The 23,454-nt window shown below is 52.2% G+C and overlaps 1 protein-coding gene across 1 annotated transcript; it reads right to left on the reverse strand.

The window, feature by feature from the left end:
- Positions 1-550: 550 nt before the first annotated feature.
- LAPTM5 (lysosomal protein transmembrane 5) lies at positions 551-23,454 on the reverse strand. Its single transcript, XM_063106817.1, has 8 exons — positions 23,349-23,454; positions 8,252-8,345; positions 7,660-7,736; positions 5,925-6,053; positions 5,062-5,184; positions 3,607-3,702; positions 2,171-2,263; positions 551-870 (listed from the first exon to the last, which is right to left on the reverse strand). Exons 1-8 carry the CDS (start codon positions 23,433-23,435, stop codon positions 781-783), a joined length of 789 nt encoding a protein of 262 aa, XP_062962887.1. The 5' UTR covers positions 23,436-23,454; the 3' UTR covers positions 551-780.

The following is a 23,454-nucleotide window of genomic DNA, read 5'->3' on the forward strand; positions in this document are numbered from 1 at the left end:
GTCCTGGCACCAGCTGTTGGATGGATAGTTTGGCCACTGTTTGACTGAATTTTATATGAATTAACAATTTCCCAGTCACTCAGTTACTAAATCGACTGGAGTGGGCAGCTCGTTGTTAAGTTAGTTCGAATTGCATGGTTTGGGGATTAACTTGATTTTTTCTTATTGAATTTTATCACTATTATATTTATTCTGTTTATCACTATTCTAAATGACTGATGGTTGGCTGAATTGATCATTGTTTAAGCAAACTACCTGATGAAGTTGATTATTTATATTTGTGTGTGTGTGTGTGTGTATATATATATATATATACACACTTGATGATTATTTGATTAAATTGCTGTGTGAACTGACAACTACTTACAAATTAATGCAATATACACTGTTGTTTAACAAAATTATTTTACTGAACTGACAAGCATGTTTCTGGTCTGTCAGTTGCTTGGTGAAACTGATCATATCAATAGTTGTTTGATCCATCTCACCAAATTTAGAATGACCAATCATCTAAACAAGTGTTGGAGCTGATCAGAATGATTTGAGCATTGTTGGACTGAATTTTCGAGAGACCCAAGAAGTCATTCAGCCTAAAGGTTTGACCCAATTGTGAGCATCTCACAGGCCCTACAAGAGGAGCAGACCAGTGAGGGGGACACAAGCCGATTGTCCTGAAGTCAGCTGGGGAGGTCCACCCAGGCCAAAGGGCCACCAAAGCAAAGAAGCAGATTACAAGGCAGCTCTGCCCCTCCCAGCTATAGGGCTGGGGACTGGCAAGGGTCACACCTCTGAGTATGGGGGTGGTGCTGGGCCCCCCTCTGGAGCTTTGGATGGCAGAGACAGGGCTTCCTCGTAGGATGGCAGGATGACCTGGGAGAGACAGAGAGATGAATGTTGAGTGTTGTCAAGAAGAATCCGCGATTCCAACCTGAGTTCAAGGAACTTGAACCCCCACCTCTGACAAAACAGTGATAATAATAATTACTAGTGTACATTGGGTACTTGCTATGTGCTAGACATTGCCTGCATGAGACAGGGGCAGTTTATGTTCCTGCAGTAGATGTATTTGCCTTTGCCTGGTCGGCATCAAGTTCCCCTTGTTTTGATAATAACACACCATTTTCCTTGGGAAAAGATTCTCAGTCCATGTGCTTTCAGAAGAACTGGTCCCATCCCTCAGATCCAGGGGGTGGACATGTGACCAGGCTCGGCAACTCAAAGTAGAATTCCATCCCCCTGGCTGTAGTTGTTGCATTAGAGATGGGCATGTGACCCAAGCTGGTCCAATCTGACATATTTCTGAGACTTTCTTTTCCTGTTGAGGTTACTGAGAGGGTGGGATGTCAGCCTAAGGGTTTTGGCATCCATTTTGCCACCATGAGGGAAGCGTTGCCTGAAAATGGAGCCAACACTGAAGAAAGTAGAGTCAAGAAATGGAGAGGATGAGATCACAGCCTGATGTCAGGACTCAACCAGACCTACATTGGATTTTTAAGTTCTGTGAGCTAATAAACCCTTTTTTACTTAAGCCAGATTGAGTTGGGTTTCTGCCACTTGCAATCACAAATGTTTTGACTCATATAATCCCCATTTTACAGCTGAGGAAAGTGAGCCACCAATAATTTAAACCAGCTACACTTGTCCTATCACTTCTCCAATCAGCTGCTTCTAAGCGCTCTCTATCCTTTCTGCCTGGCAAGTCCCCTTCCCCTGTCCCAGCTAACTTGTACCCATTGGTCATTCAAGACTAAGCCAAGTGTCCCCACCTCCAGGAAGCCTTTTTTGACACCCCAGATGAGGTCAGGTGTCTCCTTTGTGCTCACTGTCCCTGTGCTTCACACCAAGCTGTGACCGGATCTCTGCGTCTGGACTCACTCTGGAGTATACCCTCCTTTAGGGCAGGGATTGCATCTTAGTTTCCTCTGCACTCCCAGGATTGGCTCCAAAGAGTGAGAGGCAGTAAATGCTGAATGGATGAATGGATGAATGAATGAATGAACTAATGAATAAAACCTTAGACTATCAGAGCAGAAAGAGATCACATTTCTTCTGATCCAACCCTCACCTGAATGAGTAAAGAAACTGGCAAGGTCCAGAGAGGGAAAGGGACTTGCCCTAAATGGCACCAAGAGTGAGTGGCAGAGCTGAGCTTTGACTCCATCAAGCTCACCTTCTGGAGCATCCTGGAGCTGCTCTTGTCCTCAACCAGGTTCGTGGACTTTATGAATCTGTAGCATCTCCACACGCACTTGAACATGTAGACCTGGAAGAAGGCCCAGGTCAGCCCGTGCTTTGCTCACCCTCCTTCTCACTGCCCAGCAGTCCAGGGACACGTGCCAGGTGGGAGCCACAGCTGGCGCCAGAGGGTGGTGTCCAGCTGCTGCTGCTCACACACCCTGACCTTGTTGGGGGGTTCCCCATCGTCCAGTCAGCATATTCCAGCTACTGCCCTTTGCATTTTCCCACTGACACTGTACAGAAAGGGGCTTTTCAGGGCTGCCGGCCCACCCTCCCACCTCCATAGCAACTGTCCTGCAGTCTCTGTGTGACTACCCTAGTGACTGGGAGCTCACTACCTCCTGAGATGGCCTTGGGAGCTGACATGTGGGGTCACCCCCTGGTATAGAAAAACTGGAAGGAAATAACCCAGCTGTCAGCAGTGATGGTCTCTGAGTGGGTGTGGGTGGTGAACTGTCTTCTTTCTGCTCATCTGTAGTTTTTAAATTTCTAAAATGATCACCTTACTTTTGTAATCAGAAAAGAACACTTTTTAAAAGCCCTTTCTGCTGTTGAGTTAACATCAGCCTCCCTGTGGCTTCAGGCCATAGGCCAGGCTGTGTCCTCTAAGGTCCCACAGAATTCCCCACAACAGTTCTTCAGGTGTTGGAAACAGTGATCATGTCCTCCTTGGGTCACCTCTTCTCCAAGATGAATAGCCCTACTCTCCTTGACTTCCGAGGGTGGCAGACTTTTCTTGCCTCTTCACTTTGCTGCTTGTACTGCTATGAACACACTCCCATGTGTCACCATCTGTCAAACTTGGGACATGAAGATGGACTCTATCCTCTGGGCCTGACCACCCCAGAGAAGAATGACAGCATTCCCCTCCCTCCTTTTCATCATCAAACCTGTATTAGTATGACTCAGGCATGTTGGTGCCTGGGTCACATAAAACTGCAACAAGGTCAAAGCAAGACCCCTTTTACAGAGGAGACCTGACGCCGAGAGAAGTGACTTGCTGATGACCAACCACACAGCTAGTGAGGGAGGAGCTGGGATTCAAACCCAGATCTGTCTGAATCTAATCCTGGACAGAGCAGCTTTTTCCCACCCCTGGATCAGGGCCTCTCTGGGTTATGCATTAAGTCCCTGACACCTGAACGCAGGAGGTCTTCACAGATCACTTCCTTTAAATGGGCTTTTCCCAAGGATCCACGTGGAGTCAGAGGAGCTGGTGTGGCAGGGCTAGAGAAAGGATCTAAAAGCAGGGAAGAAGGTGGCAGAGGACACACATCCCTGCCTTCTAACAGCCTGGCATGGGTGGGCCTGGACCCACAGCATTGCCTCAGCTGCCCCTCCCAGAGCCACAGGGCAGGAGTTACCCACCTTTAGGATGAGGACGGTGATGAAGGCGATGGAGAAGATGATCATCAGCCTGATGAACTGGGTATGCGTCACACCCTCCTGGCTGGGGAGGTAATTCTGCAACAGATTTGGGGGCCGTCTCAACGCCTCTGGCCATAAGGAATTCTAACAGTGCCCATACATCCAGGAGTATATGAGCCCACTCTCCACACATGCAGGAGCACAGAGGCACCCCCATTGCCTTGGTCAATTGCCACCACAGCCTGAGGAAGCAGGTGCCACCACTGGCCCCATGTGACAGCTGGGAAACCGAGGAAAGCAATGTGGCTGGTGCCCCTCCATGCCCTACCCAGGCTGGCACATCCATCTCCAGCCGGTGGGTATCAGTTGCCCATGGCCACACATGTGTCCTTCTCGAGGGACTTGTCCTGACTGATGGGAGCCACCTAAATCTATAATACCTGGATGCCCCCTTCCCAGGGGCAGCCAAAACCAATGACTGAGGCAGGCGCGACATGTTCTGTGGCAATTCGCAAACACGCCTGCACATCCTTTGAGACTCCTCCTTCAGAACGCGGATCTTTGTTCCTCTCCCCTTGAGTGTGGCTGGACCTAGTGACTCACTTCTAACTAATAGAATGTCACAGAAGTGAGTTTGTGACATCCAAGACGAGGTCACAAAAGACGTTGCTGTTTCTTTTTTTTTTTAAAAGATGACCGGCAAGGGGATTTTAGCCCTTGGCTTGGTGTTGTCAGCACCACGCTCAGCCACTGAGCAAACCGGCCATCCCTGTATAGGATCCGAACCCGTGGCCTTGGTGTTATCAACACCGCACTCTCCCGAGTGAGCCACAGGCCGGCCCAAGACGTTGCTGTTTCATCCTTGCTTTCTGTCTCTCGGATCACTCACTCAGGGGAAGCCAGCAGCCATGTCCTGAGGACCCTCGAGCAGGGCTGTTACAGGTCCACATGGTGAACGATTGCAGCAAAGAGCCTACAGCCACTCGAGTGAACCCTCAGATGTCCACAGTCCCAGTTGACATCTTGGGTGCCACCGAACAAGAGACCCTGAGTCAGAACAACCCAGCTAAGCCACTTCCCAATGCCTGACCCTCAGAAACTGTGTGAAATAATAAATATTCATTGTTTTAAGCCACAATGTTTGGAGATAATTTGTTAGGCAGCAATAAAAATGAGTATTATTTCTGTGGTGCAATTCATACTCCAGGGCTCCCTCTGGGCTCAGGCAGGTCTGCTCCTAAAGCTGCAGTGGTGCCTGGATTTCCCCCTTTCTCAAAACTGCTTCCCTCACTCGTTCCTGAGAGCGTTCCCTCAATAAAGCACTTGCACAAGAATCTCCTCCCAGGCTCCACCTCTAAGGAACCCAACCATACATACTGAGGCACAGAGAGGTGAAGGAATTCACTCAAGGCCACACAGCCAGTGAGTGGGTGTAGACCCCTGCCCCAGACTCACCATGTGGTTCATGGACTTGAAGTTGAGATAGGTGGGCACTTCCATGTAGGAGCTGCAGAGGGTCAGGATGCTCAGGCAGAAGTCCAGCAGCTGCAGGGTCATCAGTGGGACCTTGGAGGGGCCCTTTGGAGGACAAAGATGAGAAAGAAGAATAAACACCAGCAATTAGAGGCCCAGTTACTGAGGGGCACGTAGTAGGCCCTCACTCAAGAGACTGTCCCAGCTAGAGACTTCAGGAACTGTCTAGTCTCCTGTGCAGAGAGAATGGGTGTCCAGATGTCCACACCAAGGGCTGGTGGCAGAGCCAGGACTAGAACCATGGTCTCCTGACTCCTAGAACAGGGCCCTTCCACAATAGAGTACCTCAGTCTCTTCAAGAACAATAGTCAGGGGAAGTGTAAAAAGCAACTTCTGGGGGACGGTGTCATTGATCAGCAACAACCATCACAGCGTTCCCACTGCGGGTGCTTATCATTCACTGGCTTTAATCATCTGTCTTTCTTTCTTTCCTCAACTTGGTTCCAAAGGAGGGATGAAACTGCGGCTGGGGACCGAAAAGGGAACATGCCCATTCCTGTGGTGTAAATTCACATGTAGCAGCATTTACTATGTGATTACTGTGGGCCGAGCCCTCTTATATGCATTTTCATCCTTTAATCCTCGGAAGGCAAATGGATGAGACATAGTTACAGATACGTTTCACAGAGGAAGAAACCTGGGGCCATTTGGAGGGGCTCAGGGGCTTGCTCAAGGACACCAACTAGGAAGAGGGCTCCTACTATCTCCAGCCTGAGCCCTGAGCCCATGTCGCCTCAACTCCCCGGGTCGGGCTGGGCTCAGCAGGGGTGGGGCTGGGCACTCACAGTGCGGCTCCGGGCGGCGAACTTGAGGTAAGCGGGCAGCTCGATGTAGGAGCCCAGCAGGGTGAGCAGGCACAGGAGGAAGTCCATGATTTGCAGGGACAGGAAGGGCAGCAGGTACTTCTCCCGGTGCTGCAAGGCAGGCCCATCACCATCAGGGCATCCCTGGCACAAGCCACTGCTCCCCCATGCAGCCAGTGTCCCCAAGCATTTCCTTCCTCCCTACAGCCTTCTCCCAAATCATCCCCACCCGGCTCAGCTGAGCTCACCCCACATGGATCCATGTGTCTTCCTCTGAGTGACAGTCTGGGAATAGGGAGAGGCTAAGACCCAGGCCCTGAGCATGAGGAGTCTTGGTGACTACAAGACTAAAAGAACCATCCCCACGTATAGGGCCTTGAGGATCACGGCCTGACTCAATTTGCTCACAGGAACCCACAAAGGAAGGGCTTTGTGTCCATTTTACAGAGAAGGTGTCAGGGCCAGATCTGAAAAGGCAATCAGGAGCAAGCAGCAGGGAAAGGTGAGGTATCGAGGCAGAAGGCCCAGAGGTGGGAAAGCTCCTGCACTGGGCAAACACCTAGACCTTCCTCTGTGCAGGCCAAACCCCAGGGTGGGAAGTCATGCTAAGAGGCCCTGGAGGCTGGGGCTGAAGTCCCTCTCCTTCAATTGAAAGCAAGTGACCACTGTGACCAGTATTCATGCATATGCACCCAATTGGAGACAAAATCACAGAAAGGGTGGTTTCCTGGTGTCTCATGTGGTTATGCAGGAGGCAACAGAAACAAGCCAGACTGAATCTCAGTTTTCAGGGACAACCTGCTCCATTTTTCTAGCCTGGGCCATTTGACTTCTGCAGAAGCATCTGGACCCACCCCGCACAATGTGAGCTGCTTCCCAGGGAGCAGGGGTTCCAAGAGAGAGTGGGTGCTGGAGAGTGAAGTGAATGGTGTCATTTCAGCAAGAGACATCACAAATCACTGCCCCACTCTGCTGGCCCTGCAAGTGCCACCTGTCTGCACAGGAAGAACCCTCTTTCTGCATCCTGCTCCCATGCATGGCTCTGTGGCATGCCTCTCTGGGAGTCAAGAGACAGAGGTTCCTCTTTTGCAGGACATTGAGCCACAGCCTGTCTCGACTCTCCCATTAGCTTTGCCTTAGGCCAAGGAGCTCCTTGGTTGTCACACTGGACTGTTCCTGTCTCTCGGAGGGTCTGTCATCCCCAGCCAGGCTGGGAGCTACCTAAGGACATTCCAGAGCATGGGTCCCACTCTGGGTACATGTACATACTTGCTAAAGGCACCTACCCTCTCTCCTCTGCTTTGGCCCCACTCACTGATTACAAAACCCAGTGCTTTCTCTCCTCCCCCCTGCCTCCAAACACTTCCTCTTTTCTCTAGCAAAACTCCCTGCCTTCATCTGCAGTTTAAAAGGATGTGGGTCACCAGGTAGTTCTTACCAGTGTCAGCAACCAGTGCAGCCCACCATGCATGGCCCCGTGGAGGCCGTATTTTCACAGGCAACCAAGGCCTCCAGCCCAGGAGTCCCATGGGGAAACAAGGGTCCCCAAAAGGTAAGTGTGAAGATCTCTAGGGTGCAGGTGGGGTCTCCTAAAATACCCACCTCCCACTCTTTGGCAGCCAGCACTGCCCACCTAGCAGGTATGAATCGGAGGGGGGCAGGAGGACAGCTGGGGCTCCTTGGCTCCCCTTCCTGTTCCCCAGACCCAGGCCCTCACCTTGACCACGCCGATCAGCAGGCTCAGGCTGATGAGAAAGAGCGTGGCAATGAGCAGGAAGCTGGAGATCAGGTCAGCTGCAAGGCAAGAGAGGGAGAGTGGTGAGGGGTGCCCCACGGGACACCCAGCTGGGCTCCAAGGACCACACTTTGGGAACTGCTGTCCCCGAGACAGGGATAGGCTTGGTGTGGTCAGTGTGTCTGCAGTGTGGTTTGGGAGGGGGAGCCCACCAGGAGATGCAATCAGAGAGGTCAGCAGAGGAGGATTCCACAGCAAAGAGCTTCGATTTTATTTTAGCATGACAGGCAGCCACTGTCAAGTTTAAGCGGATAGTGGAACTATCACCTCTATGAGCTGGTTGGGTTTGCAAAGCACCATCCATCTGCTCTCACCACCTGGAGACTTGGGTGGAGACAGGTTGAATATCCCCTTTTGCAGATGAAACATCTGAGGCTCCAGGAAGGGAAAGGACTTGCCAGAGGTCATCCAGCAGGGAACGGCAGGGCCTCAAACCACAGCCTGTCCACCCCTAGCCAGGGCCCTCCCCTCCCCACCCATGCCATCCCAATCCATCAGTGTCCCCTGAACCTACCAATCCTGAGGTAGCCTGTCTTCGAGAACTTGCAGGAGGCCTTGCCCTGGGCCACCTCTACCGTATGCTCGATGAACAGCAAGAAGCTCATGATCTGGGGACAGAACAGAGCATCGGTCCGCCATGCCCACAGTCCACCACCAGCCCCCCACACCCCGGTGGGGTGCAGTTGGGGGCCTGTAGGTAGGGGTCCTGGGCCAGATGGAATGCCAGGTCAGTAGAGCTTTTATCCTGGATAAAAGTGTGGTCTTTACAGAGAGCTCAAGCTTGTAATCCTGATTCTTCCTCTTTCTAGCTGTGTAAACTTCAACAAGTTACTTGACTCCTCTGGGCCTCAATTTCCCCATCTGCAAAATGGGGACACTAGTAGCTACCTTAGGAGGCTACAGTGAGAAGTAAATGAGACTGTCCCAGGGGAGCACTTAGAACCACGCCCAGTTCTCAGTAACTGTTACAGTTGAAGGTCAGGCTTGAAATGGGGGTGGGGGTGAGGGGTGGGGGGTGTTGTTTAGAGCTACTCCTCTCCACCCCCTTTTATAAGGGGCATTATGGGACCTTAATCACAACATCTGAGCATAATACAGCTTCAAGTTCTTGGAATCATCAACACATGCCCGAGAGAGCTCTGTCGAGCATCTGACCCCTAAGTCTCCACCAGATGCCTTATCAACCCAGCCACCCCATAGCCCCTCAATTTCCCCACCTACAAAATGAAGATAATAATAATATCTGCCTCGTAGGGTTGTAGTGGGGCCAGGTAGGATAATTCACTTAAAGTACCTGGCAGATAGTAAGCACTCAATCTATGTTAGCTACTATTATTACTGTTATCCCGACTGAGCTGTAGATTCCAGGCAAGAAAAGCCTATGTCTCTCTTGTTCACTGCTCTAGCTGTTATGTTTGACGAATGAATGAATGAATGAATGAGTAAATGAATGAGTGAATGAACCCCACTCCCTCAAGGACCCTTGCTAAGAATGATGGAGAAGGGGCAAATCCAAAAGGCCTGAGTGTTGGGGCTTCTCTCACTGATTATAAATCCCAATGCTTTCTCCCCACTAGCCACAAAACTGCAGTTTGAAATGACCTTGGGGATCACCTTGTCCATGTCCCCCACCATCCAAAGCAGGAATCCTATGCCATATGGCCTCATTTAAATGCTTCCAGCCACAGGGAACTCACGATCTTCTGTATGACCCTGTCCTTGGAGGCCTCCACCCTTCCCCCACCACACACATGCTATTCTCCAGACAACATTTGCCCTTACTGAGAACAAGACTATCCCCTCCCTAGTAGTGGGTGTCCTACCTCTATTAATATGGCCTAAACTTACATCGGCTTTCTAGGCAGCCCCACACTGGTAACTCATGCTCAGCTGACAGGAAACTAGACACCCACCATCTGTTTCCCCCTTGCTCACTGTGTGGGTTTTCTTTTTAGCTCAGAGACATTTCTCAACTTGTCTTCCTGCCATATTACATCCTGTTTGGGGGGCGGAAAGACACAGCACAGAAAAGTGCTGAAGAACTGCGCCCCAGAGTCAGACAGAGATAGATTTGAATCCAGGACACTTCACCTCTCTGAGTTTTCTCATCTGGAAAATGGCAATCACTGGATTTGGTGAGGATTAAATTGTGTTGTATTTGCAGAGCACTGAGCTCAGGACCTGGGAGTGGGTACTCATCAAATAGAATCTGCTTTTGACTGGTATAAGCTTACATGAAGTAATTAAGCAGTACCAGGAGTAGGGTGCTGTGGGCTCACAGCAAGCTTGCTCTAGCTGCCCCCTCTACCTGGTGCAAAGTGAACCAAAAAGACCTTGCTTCATTAGGATGTTTGAGCAGAAGGCAGGTGTGGCACAGGCTGTGGTTGGCACTCACAGGAAACAGCCCCAAGAGAGAAAAGCTACTTCCTCAGCCCCTAAAGTCCAGAGCCCCAGCACCTCTCCTCCCACTTTCACCCTTAATGAGGGAAAGAGACAGGGAAGCAGATGGCAACCCCAACCAGAACAGAACAGGGTGCCCTACAAGGTGGTGAGCTCCCTGTCCCTGGGGACATGTGAGCAGAGCACAGATGAGTTGCAGCTGGACTTAGAAAGGACACACGAGCATCTACCAGGTGTGGCATGAGAAGACTTTTAAAGCCCAAGAATCCAGGATTATCTGAGACGTAGAACAAAGCTCAGAATCAGACCATCCCAAGCTCCAGTTGCTGGAAAGGGCCTCTGACCACTTGTTTTATAAGCTCCTTCTGCTTGTTTTAAAAACTCAGAGAGGTTAAGTGGTTTGCCCAAGGACACACAGCGAGTGTGCGGCAGAGTAGAAGTAAAAGTCCAAGTCTCACAGTACTGTCCTGGTGACTTTGCACCCCCCTGCCCCCCAAAACAACTCAGAGCCCCTGTTAGCCCAAACCCCAGAGGGCTCAGATATTTTAATCATGCACCTATGTCACTAAAACATTTTGCACACACTCCTCTACATTTCTTTATTTCTAAATTATAGGCTACTGTCCTGGATTATCATGAACATCATAAAACACCAAGAAATTACCAGAAATGAATTAAAGATATGATTGAAAAAATTAGAAATTATAATATTCTCATCTTGAGGTCACTTTGGACCTTCTGGTCCTAAGCATCTCTCACTGCCCTGCCACCATGTGCAATCCTGCCATTAGCATCCCAACAACACCTCTACAAAAACCCCTGCCGAAAGGCCAGTGACCCCAGGAAGGGGAAGGAAGGGACCTTTGTGCAGCCAACTCCATGCCAGGTGCTATGGTTTGAATGTCATCCCCAAGCTCACGTGGGAACTTAACCCCCATTGTGGTGGTGGATGGTGGGGTTTTTAAGAGGTGATTGGATCTCGAGGATGGTGCCCTTGTGAATGGATTGAACCGTTCATGGAGTAATGGTTCATCGTTGTCCTGAGCATGGACTGGTGGCTTTTTAAGGAGAGTGTGTGAAAGAGCTCTTTCCATTCTTGCCATCTGACACCCTGCATTGCTGTACAGAGTCAACATCAGGAAGAAGACTCTCACCAGATGCACCCCTGGACCATAGACTTTCCAGCCTCCAAAACTGTAAGAAATAAATTTTGCTTTCTTGTAAATTACCCAGCTTCGGGTATTCTGTTATAAACAACAGAAAATGGATTAAGACATCAGGTGATCCTCCCCACAACCCAGCAAAGGGACTATTCTGACTACTCCCGGCCCCATTTTACACATGAGGAAAGCGAGGCTCAGAGAGGTTCAGTAACTTGTCCGAGGCCTCCCTACTGGTCATCAGTAGGGCCAGGATTCAAAACCAGGCCGATGGTCCCTTCCAGTTCTCTACACCCCTCCACTGCCAGCCCAGCATCTCCTGGCCTCCTAGCTCCACCTGACACCTGCCCCTTCCCCACTCCCATGGCACCCCCATCTCCTCCTCCTTCTGCAGTCTCCTCTGTCTCCCCACAGCTTGAGCAAGAAACAGGAGCAGGCACCAGAAGTGTTTCTACTTTTGGAAAAACTGCCTGTGCTTAAAACCAGGCAGGGGTGGGGAATGATTCTGTCCCCATTTACCAGATGAGAACCTTGAGGTTCACAAAGAACAGCCCAAGGTCACAGAGCAGGGCAACCTCAGAGCCTGACTAAGACCCTCTGCCAGGCCCCCAACCTTCAATAGAAGATACCAGTCCCTGACGCAGGAGAAAGGGAGCAGGCTCAAACCCTGGCACCCGAGTGGCTCCCTAGGAGATGGGATGAAGAGGATCTGACATTTATTGGGCACCTCCTGTGTGCTCAGACCTGTATACACAGGCTTGCACAGCAATCTCCCAAAATCCTGCAAGAAAGGCAACATTTCCCCATGTTACAGATGAGGAAACGGAGACTGACAGAGAACTCACGTGGCCCAGCTGGGATGCAAATCCTCTTGCTTCTGCTCCTGGGGGCTGGGGCTCCACTCATGTCTGGGCTGGTTGTTCCGGGGCCCTGCTCCTAATCCTGCCAGCATCTGCCCACCCTCCCCTGGCAGCCAAGCCACGTCCTGGACACTCAGAGCTGAGGAGACAACAGCTGGGGCACAGGAGGCCTCGTCTACTGCCTCACTGCTGTGTGACCCTGACCAGGCCCTGTCTCCCCCCTGGCCTCAGTTTCCCTCTCCAGTCAATGAGGAGAGTCACCCCCATTTGCACCTGGGGCCATTGGGATGACTGAATACAGGAGGGTCAGGGAGAGGAACTCCTACAAACTGTAGGATGTCACACTAGGCTGCCCAGAGTCCCCACCCACCCGCCACCTTGGAGCCTGCAAGATACTCACCAGAAGGCCCTCACTGCTCCACCAAGTTCCTAACCAAGAGCCATTTGCAGTTCCTGGAAGTATCTGACTTGCCTACAGCATACGCTGGGAAAGGCCCTGAATCCCCAGGAATCTAGATTTCCAGGCTCCTGGCCCTCACCGAGTTTCCACCTGGACACAGCAGCACTGCCCTCTCCCTGAACTCAAACAGCCCAGCTGGGTGCTGACTTCGAGACCCATGCCCTGCTGTGACAGGAACAGGGCTTCTGTCCTCCCACAATGCCCAGGCAGACAGCATTCACACACCTGTTCCTCCATTTCAGCATCTTCCCATCCACTGCTTCTTAATTCTACGCTGGGGAGATCATGTGGGGAAGAGCTGGGGTGCTGGCGTCAGATGGCCCTGGGCCCAACCTAAGCTCTGTGCCCTTGAACAAGCTGCTAACCTCTCTGGGCCTCAGGCTCCTCATCTGGGGAAGGGGAGTAATCAGGACCTGCCTCCTAGGGGGGTGTGAGGTCAGGTGGCGTGCTGCACACAGAGCCAGCACTCTTGGGCAGCGGCCATCAGTGTGTGTGAGCATTTGTCACTACCAGTAAATGCTCTCTGAGCACCTGCTGCCTCCAGACTCTGTCTAGATCAGCCACTGCCCCTGGCCCTCAGGTGTCAGTCCCCAGGAGAACCCACCAGGTGAACAGTGTGCTCAGAGCCATGACAGGGGACACACATGGGGAAGGGGACTTGGCAACTGGCCAGATAGGGATCAAACCCTTGATGAGGGAGAGATTGCTGCTATCTGGAAGACTCAGGGAGAGTTTCCCCAACAGGAAAACCTTGAGCATGGGTTTGAAGGAGAAGTAGGAGTTTTCCAGCAGAGAAGAGAAGAAAGTATTCCAGGAAGCAGGAACATCATGTGCAAAGGCCCTGAGGCCTGGCAGTGCAGATGTGTGTGGGTCCCTCCAGGGAAACTCAGGGGGTATGGGGATGTCTCATCCCCAAGAAGAGGGATGTTACCAGTGGGGAAGCGAGGCCCAGAGCGAGACAGTGACCAGCCCAAGGTCATGTAGCAAGACTGTCTCGGAGTCAGAATCCGCTCAGTTCTCCTGACTGCATGCCAGGACTCAGACCGCGGTCCAGCCCTACGCAGCCCACACCTTCCCATCCTGCTCTGCCTTCCCCCTTCTCACCCCTTCCCTCCACTGCTCCTTGGTTTCAGTTCTCATTCCCCCTAACACCAAACACAACTTCCCTAAACTGAGCAGTGAGGAAAGTGGCCAAGAGACAGGAGAATTTCGATTTTTTCCTGATGGTTCCAAGGAGCAACCAACAGCTTGAGCTAAAAGAAAGGAGGCGGAGGCCGTAGAAGGGGGAAACTGGGGAGGGTGGGATAATGGGGGCACTATTGAATACGGTCATAGTAATAATGGCAGTGGTGCCAGAGGGGTTGAAGCCAAGGCTGAATGTGGCGGAGGAGACGCCGGTCAGGTGGAGCTGGCAATGGTGACCACACTGAGAGGAGAGTGGCTATCATGATGTCCCTGGAGAGGGCATGGTAGTGACAGCGATGACCATGTGGTATGAGGGGTGATGATGATGGAGGACAGTGGATGTGATAGAGGTAGCACCACAGTGGTCCAATGGTGAAGATGCTGCTGCTGCTGAAGGTGACATTGATGGGGATGATGACAGTGGTGACATCATGATAGGATAGTGGTAATGAAGTCCATGTAGATGACTATGGCAACACCAGATCCCCCAATTGTGGGGTGCAAAGGCCAGCTCCTTCTGAGGAAAGTGGGCCCACTCTCTCCACCCTCCTTGGTGCTCAGGACCCAGTCTTAGAAGAGGCAGGCAGAAACCCCACCTCTGAGAGTTTCAGGGGATGAGATTTACAGAGCAAGGACACAGCAGTCGGTGAGCACACACTACGTGCCCGTCAGTGCGTGGGCACTCACCACACTCACTCCTAATACACACACGGGCTCAGAGGCTCCCACTTGGCACACGAGGACAGCGGGTCTTGGAGGTGACTTGGCAGCGGTTGCACAGGAGTTAGGCCCAGGCTTATCTTCAACCTTTCCCCAACAGACACTGCAGTTTGCAAAGTGGGTCCCAAGCGCCACACCCTCTCCTGCTCTGCTCTCCTCCCAGAGCTGCCCCAACCTCACCCTGTGTCCTCCGGCTCTGGTGGCCCAGGGCCTCAAGGGCTCCTGCACATGTAGGCCATCATTATTATTATCACCCCTCCCTGAATCTCAGTCCTCTCAACCTCCCCTGCCCACCCTGTTTTCCCTGGGGGCCCCCCGGGGAGCTGTCTGGGAGGAGGATGGCAGAAGAGAGTCAGATGTGTCTGCGGCAAGAGGAAGCTCCCACCGCCCATGCTTCCTGTCACAGTCTTATCGGGGGCGACGCCTCCACCCAGCGGTGCACACACTCAGCCCCAGGCTGGCTGCTTCCCCTCCCCACGCCACATCTCTCTGCCTCCCTCTGCTGCACCACTCAACCTCTGCCACCCCTCGTAGGATTAACTGTCCCCTCCTCTCTCCACTGGGCTCTGGGACTCACAGAACATGGTCAGAAAAGCCACTGATCCCCTGTGCGATCCTGGTCTGGCCATTTAACTTCTCTGTGCCTCAGTTTCCTCATCTTTAGAAGAGAGAGAAGAACCCACCCGCCTCGCAGCATGGTTGTGAGGAGCAAACAAGGTGACATGCGTCTAACACTGCAGATAGTGATTCAGAAAGACTGAGCAGCAGAGCCCAGTGTGTGGACACCAAACACAGGTCCCAGTGGCCAGGGCCACTCTATTTGTCACTGCCCCAGACTGCAAACAACCCAAACATCTTCCCGCAGGAAAACAGGCAAGTCCATTGTGGTAGATTCCCACAACGAAATACTGCACAGCAATGGGTAAATGAGCTGGCAACACACAAGGTGGGTGAAGCTTGCGAACATCACGTTGAGAGAAAGAGCCACACGCAGAAGACAACATGTGTAGAATTTCATTTCTATGCAGTTCTAGAGCTACATGTGTTGGTAGAAGTCAGTGTGAGCAGGGCAGTTGCTGGTCCTGTCCGACATCCCAGTCTGCGTGGAGGTTCCACAGTGTGTTCACCTTGCTTTTGGTTTTTATTTTTGTATTTTTTTGGCAGCTGGCCGGTACAGGGATCGAACCCTGGACCTTGGTGTTATCGCACCGCACTCTAACCAACTGAGCTAACTGGCCAGCCCAAGGTGGTGTTCATTTTGTAAAAGTTCATCAGGGTGTGCACTTACAATATCTACACATTTCTATAGGTAAATTATACATTAATAAAAGGTTCACTGAAAGGAAATAAAATAGATTGGCTGGTACCTCCTCTGGGCAGCCCCCAGGGATTATGAAGATGAAACAGGCAAGGCCAAGCCCTAGACCAGCTCCTGGGCCAGAGCACTTGACACACAGGAGAGACCCAGCTCACAGGGTTCAGGGCAGATACTGGGAGCTCGGGGGCCAAGAGTGGGGGTCTCAAGGAAGCCTTCTCAAAGGAGGTAAGTCTCCCAATCGGTGACGGGAAAGGTGTTCCAGGCAGAGGGAGTGTTATGAGCAAAGGTAAGTGTGTGCGAGACTCATTCAGATAACTGCAGGACGTGCCTGTCAGTGAACTGTGACTTGGGGCCATCCGTGTGTCCAGCCCACAGCCGGCCCCCAGTCAATGGCAGCAGTTGTGTGGTGGGGGGTGATGGGACTTAGGGAGAACACATGGACCCACAGTTTTACAGTGCTGGGGACTCTGGGGCTGGCAGACAAGGGGGAAGAGAACTCCAGGAGAAGAGGCTGCTCCCGCAAAGGCCCAGGGAGCATGGCGGAGTGACGGTCTATCATCTGCAGCACGGAGGGGCTGTGACTGGAGCACTAGCAGCTGGCTCTAGCCCGGGGCATCTGCGAGAGCCAGTGCGGCACCCTCTGAGTTCCCTCCCCCTCACCCCCCGACCGCCCGCTGCCCTTCCAGCCCTGCTCCCCAGGACAGAGACAGGGACACAGGCCGTCACCCAAGGGAACAGGGCACCAAGAGTAAAATTCCTGGCCCAGTGAAGCCCAGTGGCCGAGACACTCCAGCCGGGAGTGGTTCATCAAATCTCCCTTTGTGGGCAGCCATCTGGGGGCTCAGAGCTTGGCCCAAGGCCCCTGTCATCTTCCACTTCCCGAATATCTGGGGAAGCACTTTCCACTTCCTAAACTGTTCCCCAAAACCATCACTTCCCTATTTATCTTCAGAGCAAAGCCCCACAATAACGGCAGCAGGTATTACTACCATTACTGTTGAACACGTGTTTGACTTCAGGTCCCCTTCTGAACACGTACATACACTAGCTCATGTCATCCTCATCTCAGCCTTGGGAGGCAGGTTCTACTGTTTTTCCCACTTTATCCCTAGTTAGCAGGTGAAATTGAAATAAAATCCTTAGCAGTGGGCTCTGTGCTTCTAAGAACAAAGCTCCCTGGATGTTACAGTTGACCCCACCCCGTGGCTGCCTAGAAGCCTGCCCTCGCCTGCCTCTGTCTGCAGCAGGACCACTGTGCTCTTGTCCTTTATCTACCATGGGCTGCCAAGTCACTGAGCCTCCCTGAGCCTCAGTTTCCTCTTCTGTTAAATGGAAGCTCTGGCGGCAGCGGCCTTTTTCAGGCCCTGGCAAATGGGAGTTACTGACCCCCATTTGGAGGGGAGGAAACTGAGGCTGGGAGGGGCGCCTTGTCCTGAGCAGCCCCCAGCAGGGGTGAGACTGTGCAGCTCCTTGCTCTGCTCCCTGCCTCGTTAGGGGCTCGGTGCCCATCTTCCTCCAGCAGGGTGGAGTCCCCGGGAGACCAATGCAGGCCTCGCAGTGAGCTCACGGTGAAGTCCTGCTTCTGAGCCACTGCCCTAGGCTCAAAGTAAAAGCCTCACTTCCTGGGGGCTTGGGACCAGGGAGTGATGGAGAAGCCTGGGCCCAGGCCAGGCTCTGCCCTCCAGCCACAGGTTCCGGTCTAAGTGGGGCCCCAGCCCCTCCACCAGGGAGGACCCCCACCCTAGGCTAGTGCCTCCCCCAGCTATGCACCTTTGACAGCAGTGGGTCCCTCCAACTAAGATGAACCCCAACAGCTGGGACCACCACCCACCTCCCATTCCTAGAAGCCCCTTCCCTCTAACCTTGAGCCTGAGAAGCAAATAGTGAGGCGGGGATGAAGCCCAGCCTGGGGTCTGGCCTGTCTTAGCTTGGATCACACAGGGAAGTGACCACCTTTACCTCGCCCCCAGAAGACCCTGCCACCACTCCCCAGCCCTACCCCCACTGGCCTCCCCACCCCTCCAGGAAGGGCACAGAGCTACAGTGGCAAGAACAAGGCAAAGGTGACAGTTCTAACAGAGTCTCACACCCTGGCAGTTCTCACAGAGTCTCTTCCCCACTGGCAGTTGAGGCCCATTTTTAGGCCCCACACAGATGAGTTTTTAAAGTAGGAGTGGCCTCTTGTCTGCTCCCACAGCCCACTCTGGGCACTTGCCTGCCAGCCCCCTGCTCCACTAGGGCCACATCAGCTCAACACCTTGAAATCATCACCCTTGAAACAGGGGCCACTGGCCCATTTCACAGATGAGGAAACAGACCCAGACAGCAAAGGCACCTACGTGATCAAAGTCACATCGCCAGTGAGTGACAGCGACGAGCCATGTTCTTTTCAATCACAAATCACTGACCCTAAAGTGGAGGAGAGAAAGGAGCCCCAGGAGTCCTGAGGAGGACAAATCAAGAGGGCTTCGTGGAGGAGGAAGCTTCCCGTGAGACAGACAATAAAGATCAATGAATCGTGGGAGGCTGGGTGAGGAGAAGGGACCATCCCAGCCATGGGCCAGGTAAGGAATTCACCTGTCAACTCCCTGCTTGTTCCACACACCTGTGTGCAGGCAACTGAGGCCAGAAGCAAGCCCCTGCCCCACGTCCCCATGTGGTCTGGAGCAAGTCAGGGCCCCTGCTGGACCTCTGTTTTCTCATCTGTAAAATGGGCAGATGGGCCAGAGATTCCTCTTTTAGCTCTGAAACCTGAAAACAGCGAGGGACTTGGGCCAATCTCACGCCTGCTGGTCTCTCCACCTTCCTCCCCCCAACCCCACACCTTGTGGCCATCCCTCCTGACCCAGCTTTATGAACCTCCCAGCATCTCCGAAGCACCACGAGGTCCTTCCCACCTCCAGGCCTTTGCTCGCGCTGCTCCGGCCGCCTGGCGTGTCCTCTTCCCCACATGCCCAAGCGAAGTCCTACTCATCCCTAGGACACAGGCCTCCTCCAAGAGGCCTTTCCTGAATCCACAGCCCCACCCCAGGTCTGGGCTACAGCCTCTCATCTGCGCCCCCATAACTGCCAGCAATGTCATCCCTCGTCACTGACACAGTTTTTCCTTGGCAGACTGGAAACCATTGAGGGCAGAGGCCGTGAATGAGTCAGGCTCGTACCTGGCCTGGGGCTGGGCACACGAAGACATGTTTGAGAACTTATCTGCATTTAAGTCAGGACAATAGAGACTCCTTTAAATAACAGAAGCTTTTTTACATTTTTTTTTTTTCCAATTTACGAGTAGTACGCTTGAACAACGAAATAAAGTAGCATTGGATTATAACCCGAAGTATAAAATAAATATCCATGAGTCCCCACCAATATATATAAGCAAATCATTTATTTTTATAATAAGTGGGGAGAACAGACAAGTCTCCCGTGAGGAATTCCAAATAATTTACGTAGCTGATCTGCCCTCAAGGAGGTAGAGCCTAACTGCCCCTCCAAGGCTGCTGCACAGTAGTCTCTGAGCTTGAGCAGGCCCTAAGGACATGGTTTGGGGACAGCCAAGATGTCATTTGCTTCTCTGAGCTCTTGCATTGGCAGGAGCTGGGCAGGACACCCTCCAAAGTGTGAGCTGCACAGAACAACTTTTTTCCAAAGAGTACAGTATGGAAAGGGAGAAAAAACAAAGGGTAACTTTACCATGGAGAAACCCAACAAATACCATCTCAGCCAGGTGATCAAGGTCACCACCAGCAGAGATAGGTCATGTTGGTGGGACGTTCCCACGACACAATCTGCTGAGAATGGCACATTGCCTCTGTGGTCTTCCTCCCAAAATATCCCAGTCTAACCATGAGAAAACCATCAGACAGATCCCAGCTGACCAATATACAATGAGTACCTGAGCAGTACGCCTCAAAACCATCAAGGTCACCAAAAACAAGGACAATCTGAGAGACAGTCACAGCCAAGAGGAACCTAACAAGGCATATAGACTAATGTTACATGGGATCCTAGAGGGGCTCCTGGAGCACAGAGAGGATATCAGGGCAAAGCTGAGGAAATACGAATAACGTATGGACTTAGTTAATAATAGCATATCAATGTGGATTCATTAATTATTTGCGGGGTACACAGGAACCTCTGTACTATGCTCCCTATTTTTCTGCAAATGTAAAACTGTTCTAAGTATATGCTCATTGTAACAAATATGGAAAATATAGAAAAGTTAAAAAAAAATAGGACCTTCGCAATCCTATAACCCAGAGACAACCACCATTAGCGTCAGCCTCATTCCCTCCTCGTCTTGTTTTGATGTATCCTGTTTCTACACAGTTGAAAACATTAGCAGGTGTAGGTTTTTTATCTGAACAATGTATGTCTAATGATGGGATTCCAGGCACCTCGGGGAGGACAGGTCATGGAGGGAGATATTTCCGAGCAAGAGGTTCATCTGGGGGTGCCCACTTCCTGCCATTGACTTAGGTTGTGCTTTGGGTTGACAATCAGCCAGGACCCAAGAGGCCAATTTAAGAAAGTTCTCTGACTTTCCTACGTGTGCAAGTTTGGGTGGCCCAGAAAATCCTCTACGCTGACCCGGCAAAATCCCAGAAAAGGCCCCCTCAGCCAAAAGCCAAGGACCTGGTTTCTGCCATTGGACACGAAAGCATCCTCCCATAACAACACCCCCATGACTCAGTAAAGCGTGGCGCTGTCTCAGGACGTCAAGGGCCTGATTTAACTCTCCCCAGAGGGGCCAAGTCCACAAATAACTCACAACGTACAGACTCGTCACCCATGGCTGGCTCCAGATGACAACCAACGTAGGCAACTGACGCACCTGAACAGCAGCTTCTCTTTTTCCATCCAGATGTTCAAGGACCCATCAGCACACCTGCCACCCGACTGCTGGGCCACAGGAAAGCCCCCAGCCCCTGCCCTTTCTGGGAAGGAGAGAGGCCTCCTCCGAGAGTGCAGGAAGATAATCCCCCCCTGGAATGAGCTGAGAATCTCAGCTCAAAGATGACTGCCTGGGCTGGTTGTGCAGCTTCCAGGCTATTCTGTTCCTGTGGTTTCTCCTGCTCTAGAACATCCCATGGCTCCCCAAGACTAACATTATAGGCAGTGGTTCTCAATTGAGAGTGATCGTGCCCCACATCTGGAGACAATTTCTGTCCAGAGACAACTGCTGGGGCAGAGGGTCAGTGCCACTAGCATCTAGTGGATAGAGGCTAGGATGCTGCTGAACATCCTACAATGGCCAGTTCAGTCCCTCACGACAAAGAATTGCCCAGTCCAAAACATCTCCAGCGCACTATAGGTAAGGTCCGAATTCTTCTCATCCTCCCGTCAACCTCCAGGTTGGTCTCTGTAGTGCCCCCTGCACAAGCCACACACACACACACACACACACACACACACACACACACCTTTGCACACCTGCTTCTTGTCCCTATCCATACTGCCCACAACCAAACTGTGCACCACCTGTCAATGGCACCACCTCCAAGAAGTCCTCCCTGATCACTTGGGCCCAAACATTTTCCAGCTCTGTGGGCCATGTGTATATCACTTAACCATTTGCAGGTGAGGACCTCAGGCAGCATGATGAAGAAGAAACCTCAGGAGGCACATAGTACAGGGTTTGCAGGGCAGCCTCCAGGCCCTGGCAGCCTGCAAATGGATTCAACTTGGCCTGCACAAGGATTTCCTTTTTTACTTACATCAATCACCAACATTGAAACATCAGAAGATGTGACATAAAAGCCTGTTTCCTGTATCTCTAAATGTCAGAAGAGCAGCCACCGTGGCAACAATCAGCAGAAACAGAGAGCAGCTATAGGATAGACCCAGCAAGGGCCCCCCTAGATCACTGTCCCACTGCAGTCACTTACATGACCTCTCTGGACCATGGAAGCATCAGAGTTTGAGATCCCTGAGCCAGTCCACACCTCTTCACCCCCAACTTTATAAAGGGGAAACTGAGGCCCAGAGAGAGGCTTGTTTGAGGCCACACAGCCAGTTAGTGGCAGAGCTAGGCTAAAGACCCAGGGAGCTGCTTCCCCAGGGACTCCTCTGCATACCACACTCTCCCTCCGAGAATGCTGCACAGTCTCTGAGCTTGAAGAGGCCCTAAGAACTTGGTGTGGGGAGAGCCAAGATGTCATTTGCTTCTCTCAGCTCTTGGGTTGGCAGGAGCTGGGCAGAACAACCTCTGAGCCCCTCCCAAAACCAGCATCTGGGGTCTGACAGCTTGACTCAAAGTGGGCTGGCAGCAGGTGGTGTCTGAAGCACGACTAAGGATAAAGCACTCAGCTGTGTCAGTCACTGTTCTGTGTGCTCTGCAGACACTGATTCCCTGATCCTCACAACAATGATTATTCTTATGCCCATTTTTTAGGTGAGGAAACTGAGGCTCAGAGAGTTTAAGTAAGTTGCCCCAGGCTGCACAGCTAGGAGGTGGGAAACCCAGGATTTGCATGCAGGAGTCTGGATGCAGAGGTTATGTGCTAACCACTGAGAGGCACTGTCCCCTCTGAAGGCTGGTCTCTTGCCACAGCCCTGTTCGCCCTGCCTGCAACAGGAAGCAGATGTAGCCAGGCCTAAGAAGTTTATAGCGGCCCACTGCAGCAGGCTGAATTTAGGCTAATTTTGAGGAAGCCCTTCTAGGCTCTTGAGAGAACTATTAACCACAGGCTCTTCTTGGTCACACCAGGAGGAAGGCGCCTAGGTCTGGAGAGGCTGGGTGTGGCCAGGAGTTGGGGGTTGCAGGGTGGGTCTGGATGAGAGGACCCCAACCTTCAGCCACCCCAGACAGAGAGGGAGACTTGGCCTCAGAGGGTGTGACCCACCCAGAGCCACACTGTGAATTAACAGGGGACAAAGGCTTCCCTACAGGGCTGTACACACCAGCCTCCAAAGAGGAACCACTGGGGTCCGTTACCTCAATTGCCACACAGGACCTTGTGCTGGGCAAGTCAGCCTACTCATTATTAGCACAGGATCTCAAGTTTTCCTTGATGGAGAGAAGGCAGCGGTTTGACTGAGCTGGACATTAAGAGGACTCGGCCCACCCACCCCCACGACTGGAAGTACAAGGGGAACGGTCCCACTTCTCATCCCCTCCAGCAGCCCAGGCCCCATGCAGGCCCCCTGGGAACAATCAGAGCCATGCTGTGGCCGACCTCACATCCTGGCAACAGTCCCACCCACGTTTCTCCCAAGATTCCTGGCTCCCAGCACACTTCCTCATCTGCTGTCTGTCTGCACACAGATAACCTGGTATGGCTGCTTTGCCCCACTTTACAGACAGAGGCAGAGACTGAGCCTCAGAGCGAATTTAAGTTACATTTGCTCGAAGGAGGACTCCTACTCTGTGGGCAGCAGCAGGGTCCCTCCCCCCGACTCCAATATGACACAGAGGGAAACTGAGGCCGAGAGAGAGAAAGGCATTTGTCCAGGGTTCCATAGGAAGGTGGTAAGCAGCAGTCGTCCCGTCCCACCAGCCTGCCCACACTCACCAAGTGGTAGATGGCCAGGGCTGTGGTGGCAATGCGGACATTGAAGCAGCAGCAGGTTTGGCGGATAGCAGTCGCATGGGGGGCCATGGTGCTGCTGTCCCCTCCT

The sequence above is a fragment of the Cynocephalus volans genome, chromosome 8 (genome assembly GCF_027409185.1).
Source record: "Cynocephalus volans isolate mCynVol1 chromosome 8, mCynVol1.pri, whole genome shotgun sequence".
In the NCBI taxonomy this organism is placed as follows: domain Eukaryota; kingdom Metazoa; phylum Chordata; class Mammalia; order Dermoptera; family Cynocephalidae; genus Cynocephalus; species Cynocephalus volans.

Bases quoted from the DNA above. Each gene is read 5' to 3' on its own strand.
- LAPTM5 (XM_063106817.1), bottom strand. From the start codon at position 23,435: ATGGCCCCCCATGCGACTGCTATCCGCCAAACCTGCTGCTGCTTCAAT. The intron at 8,346-23,348 runs GTGAGTGTGGGC...TTCTGTCCCCAG, and splicing joins CCCTGGCCATCTACCACTTG to ATCATGAGCTTCTTGCTGTT. The intron at 5,185-5,924 runs GTGAGTGCCCAG...TGTCCTCCAAAG, and splicing joins TCGCCGCCCGGAGCCGCACT to GGCCCCTCCAAGGTCCCACT.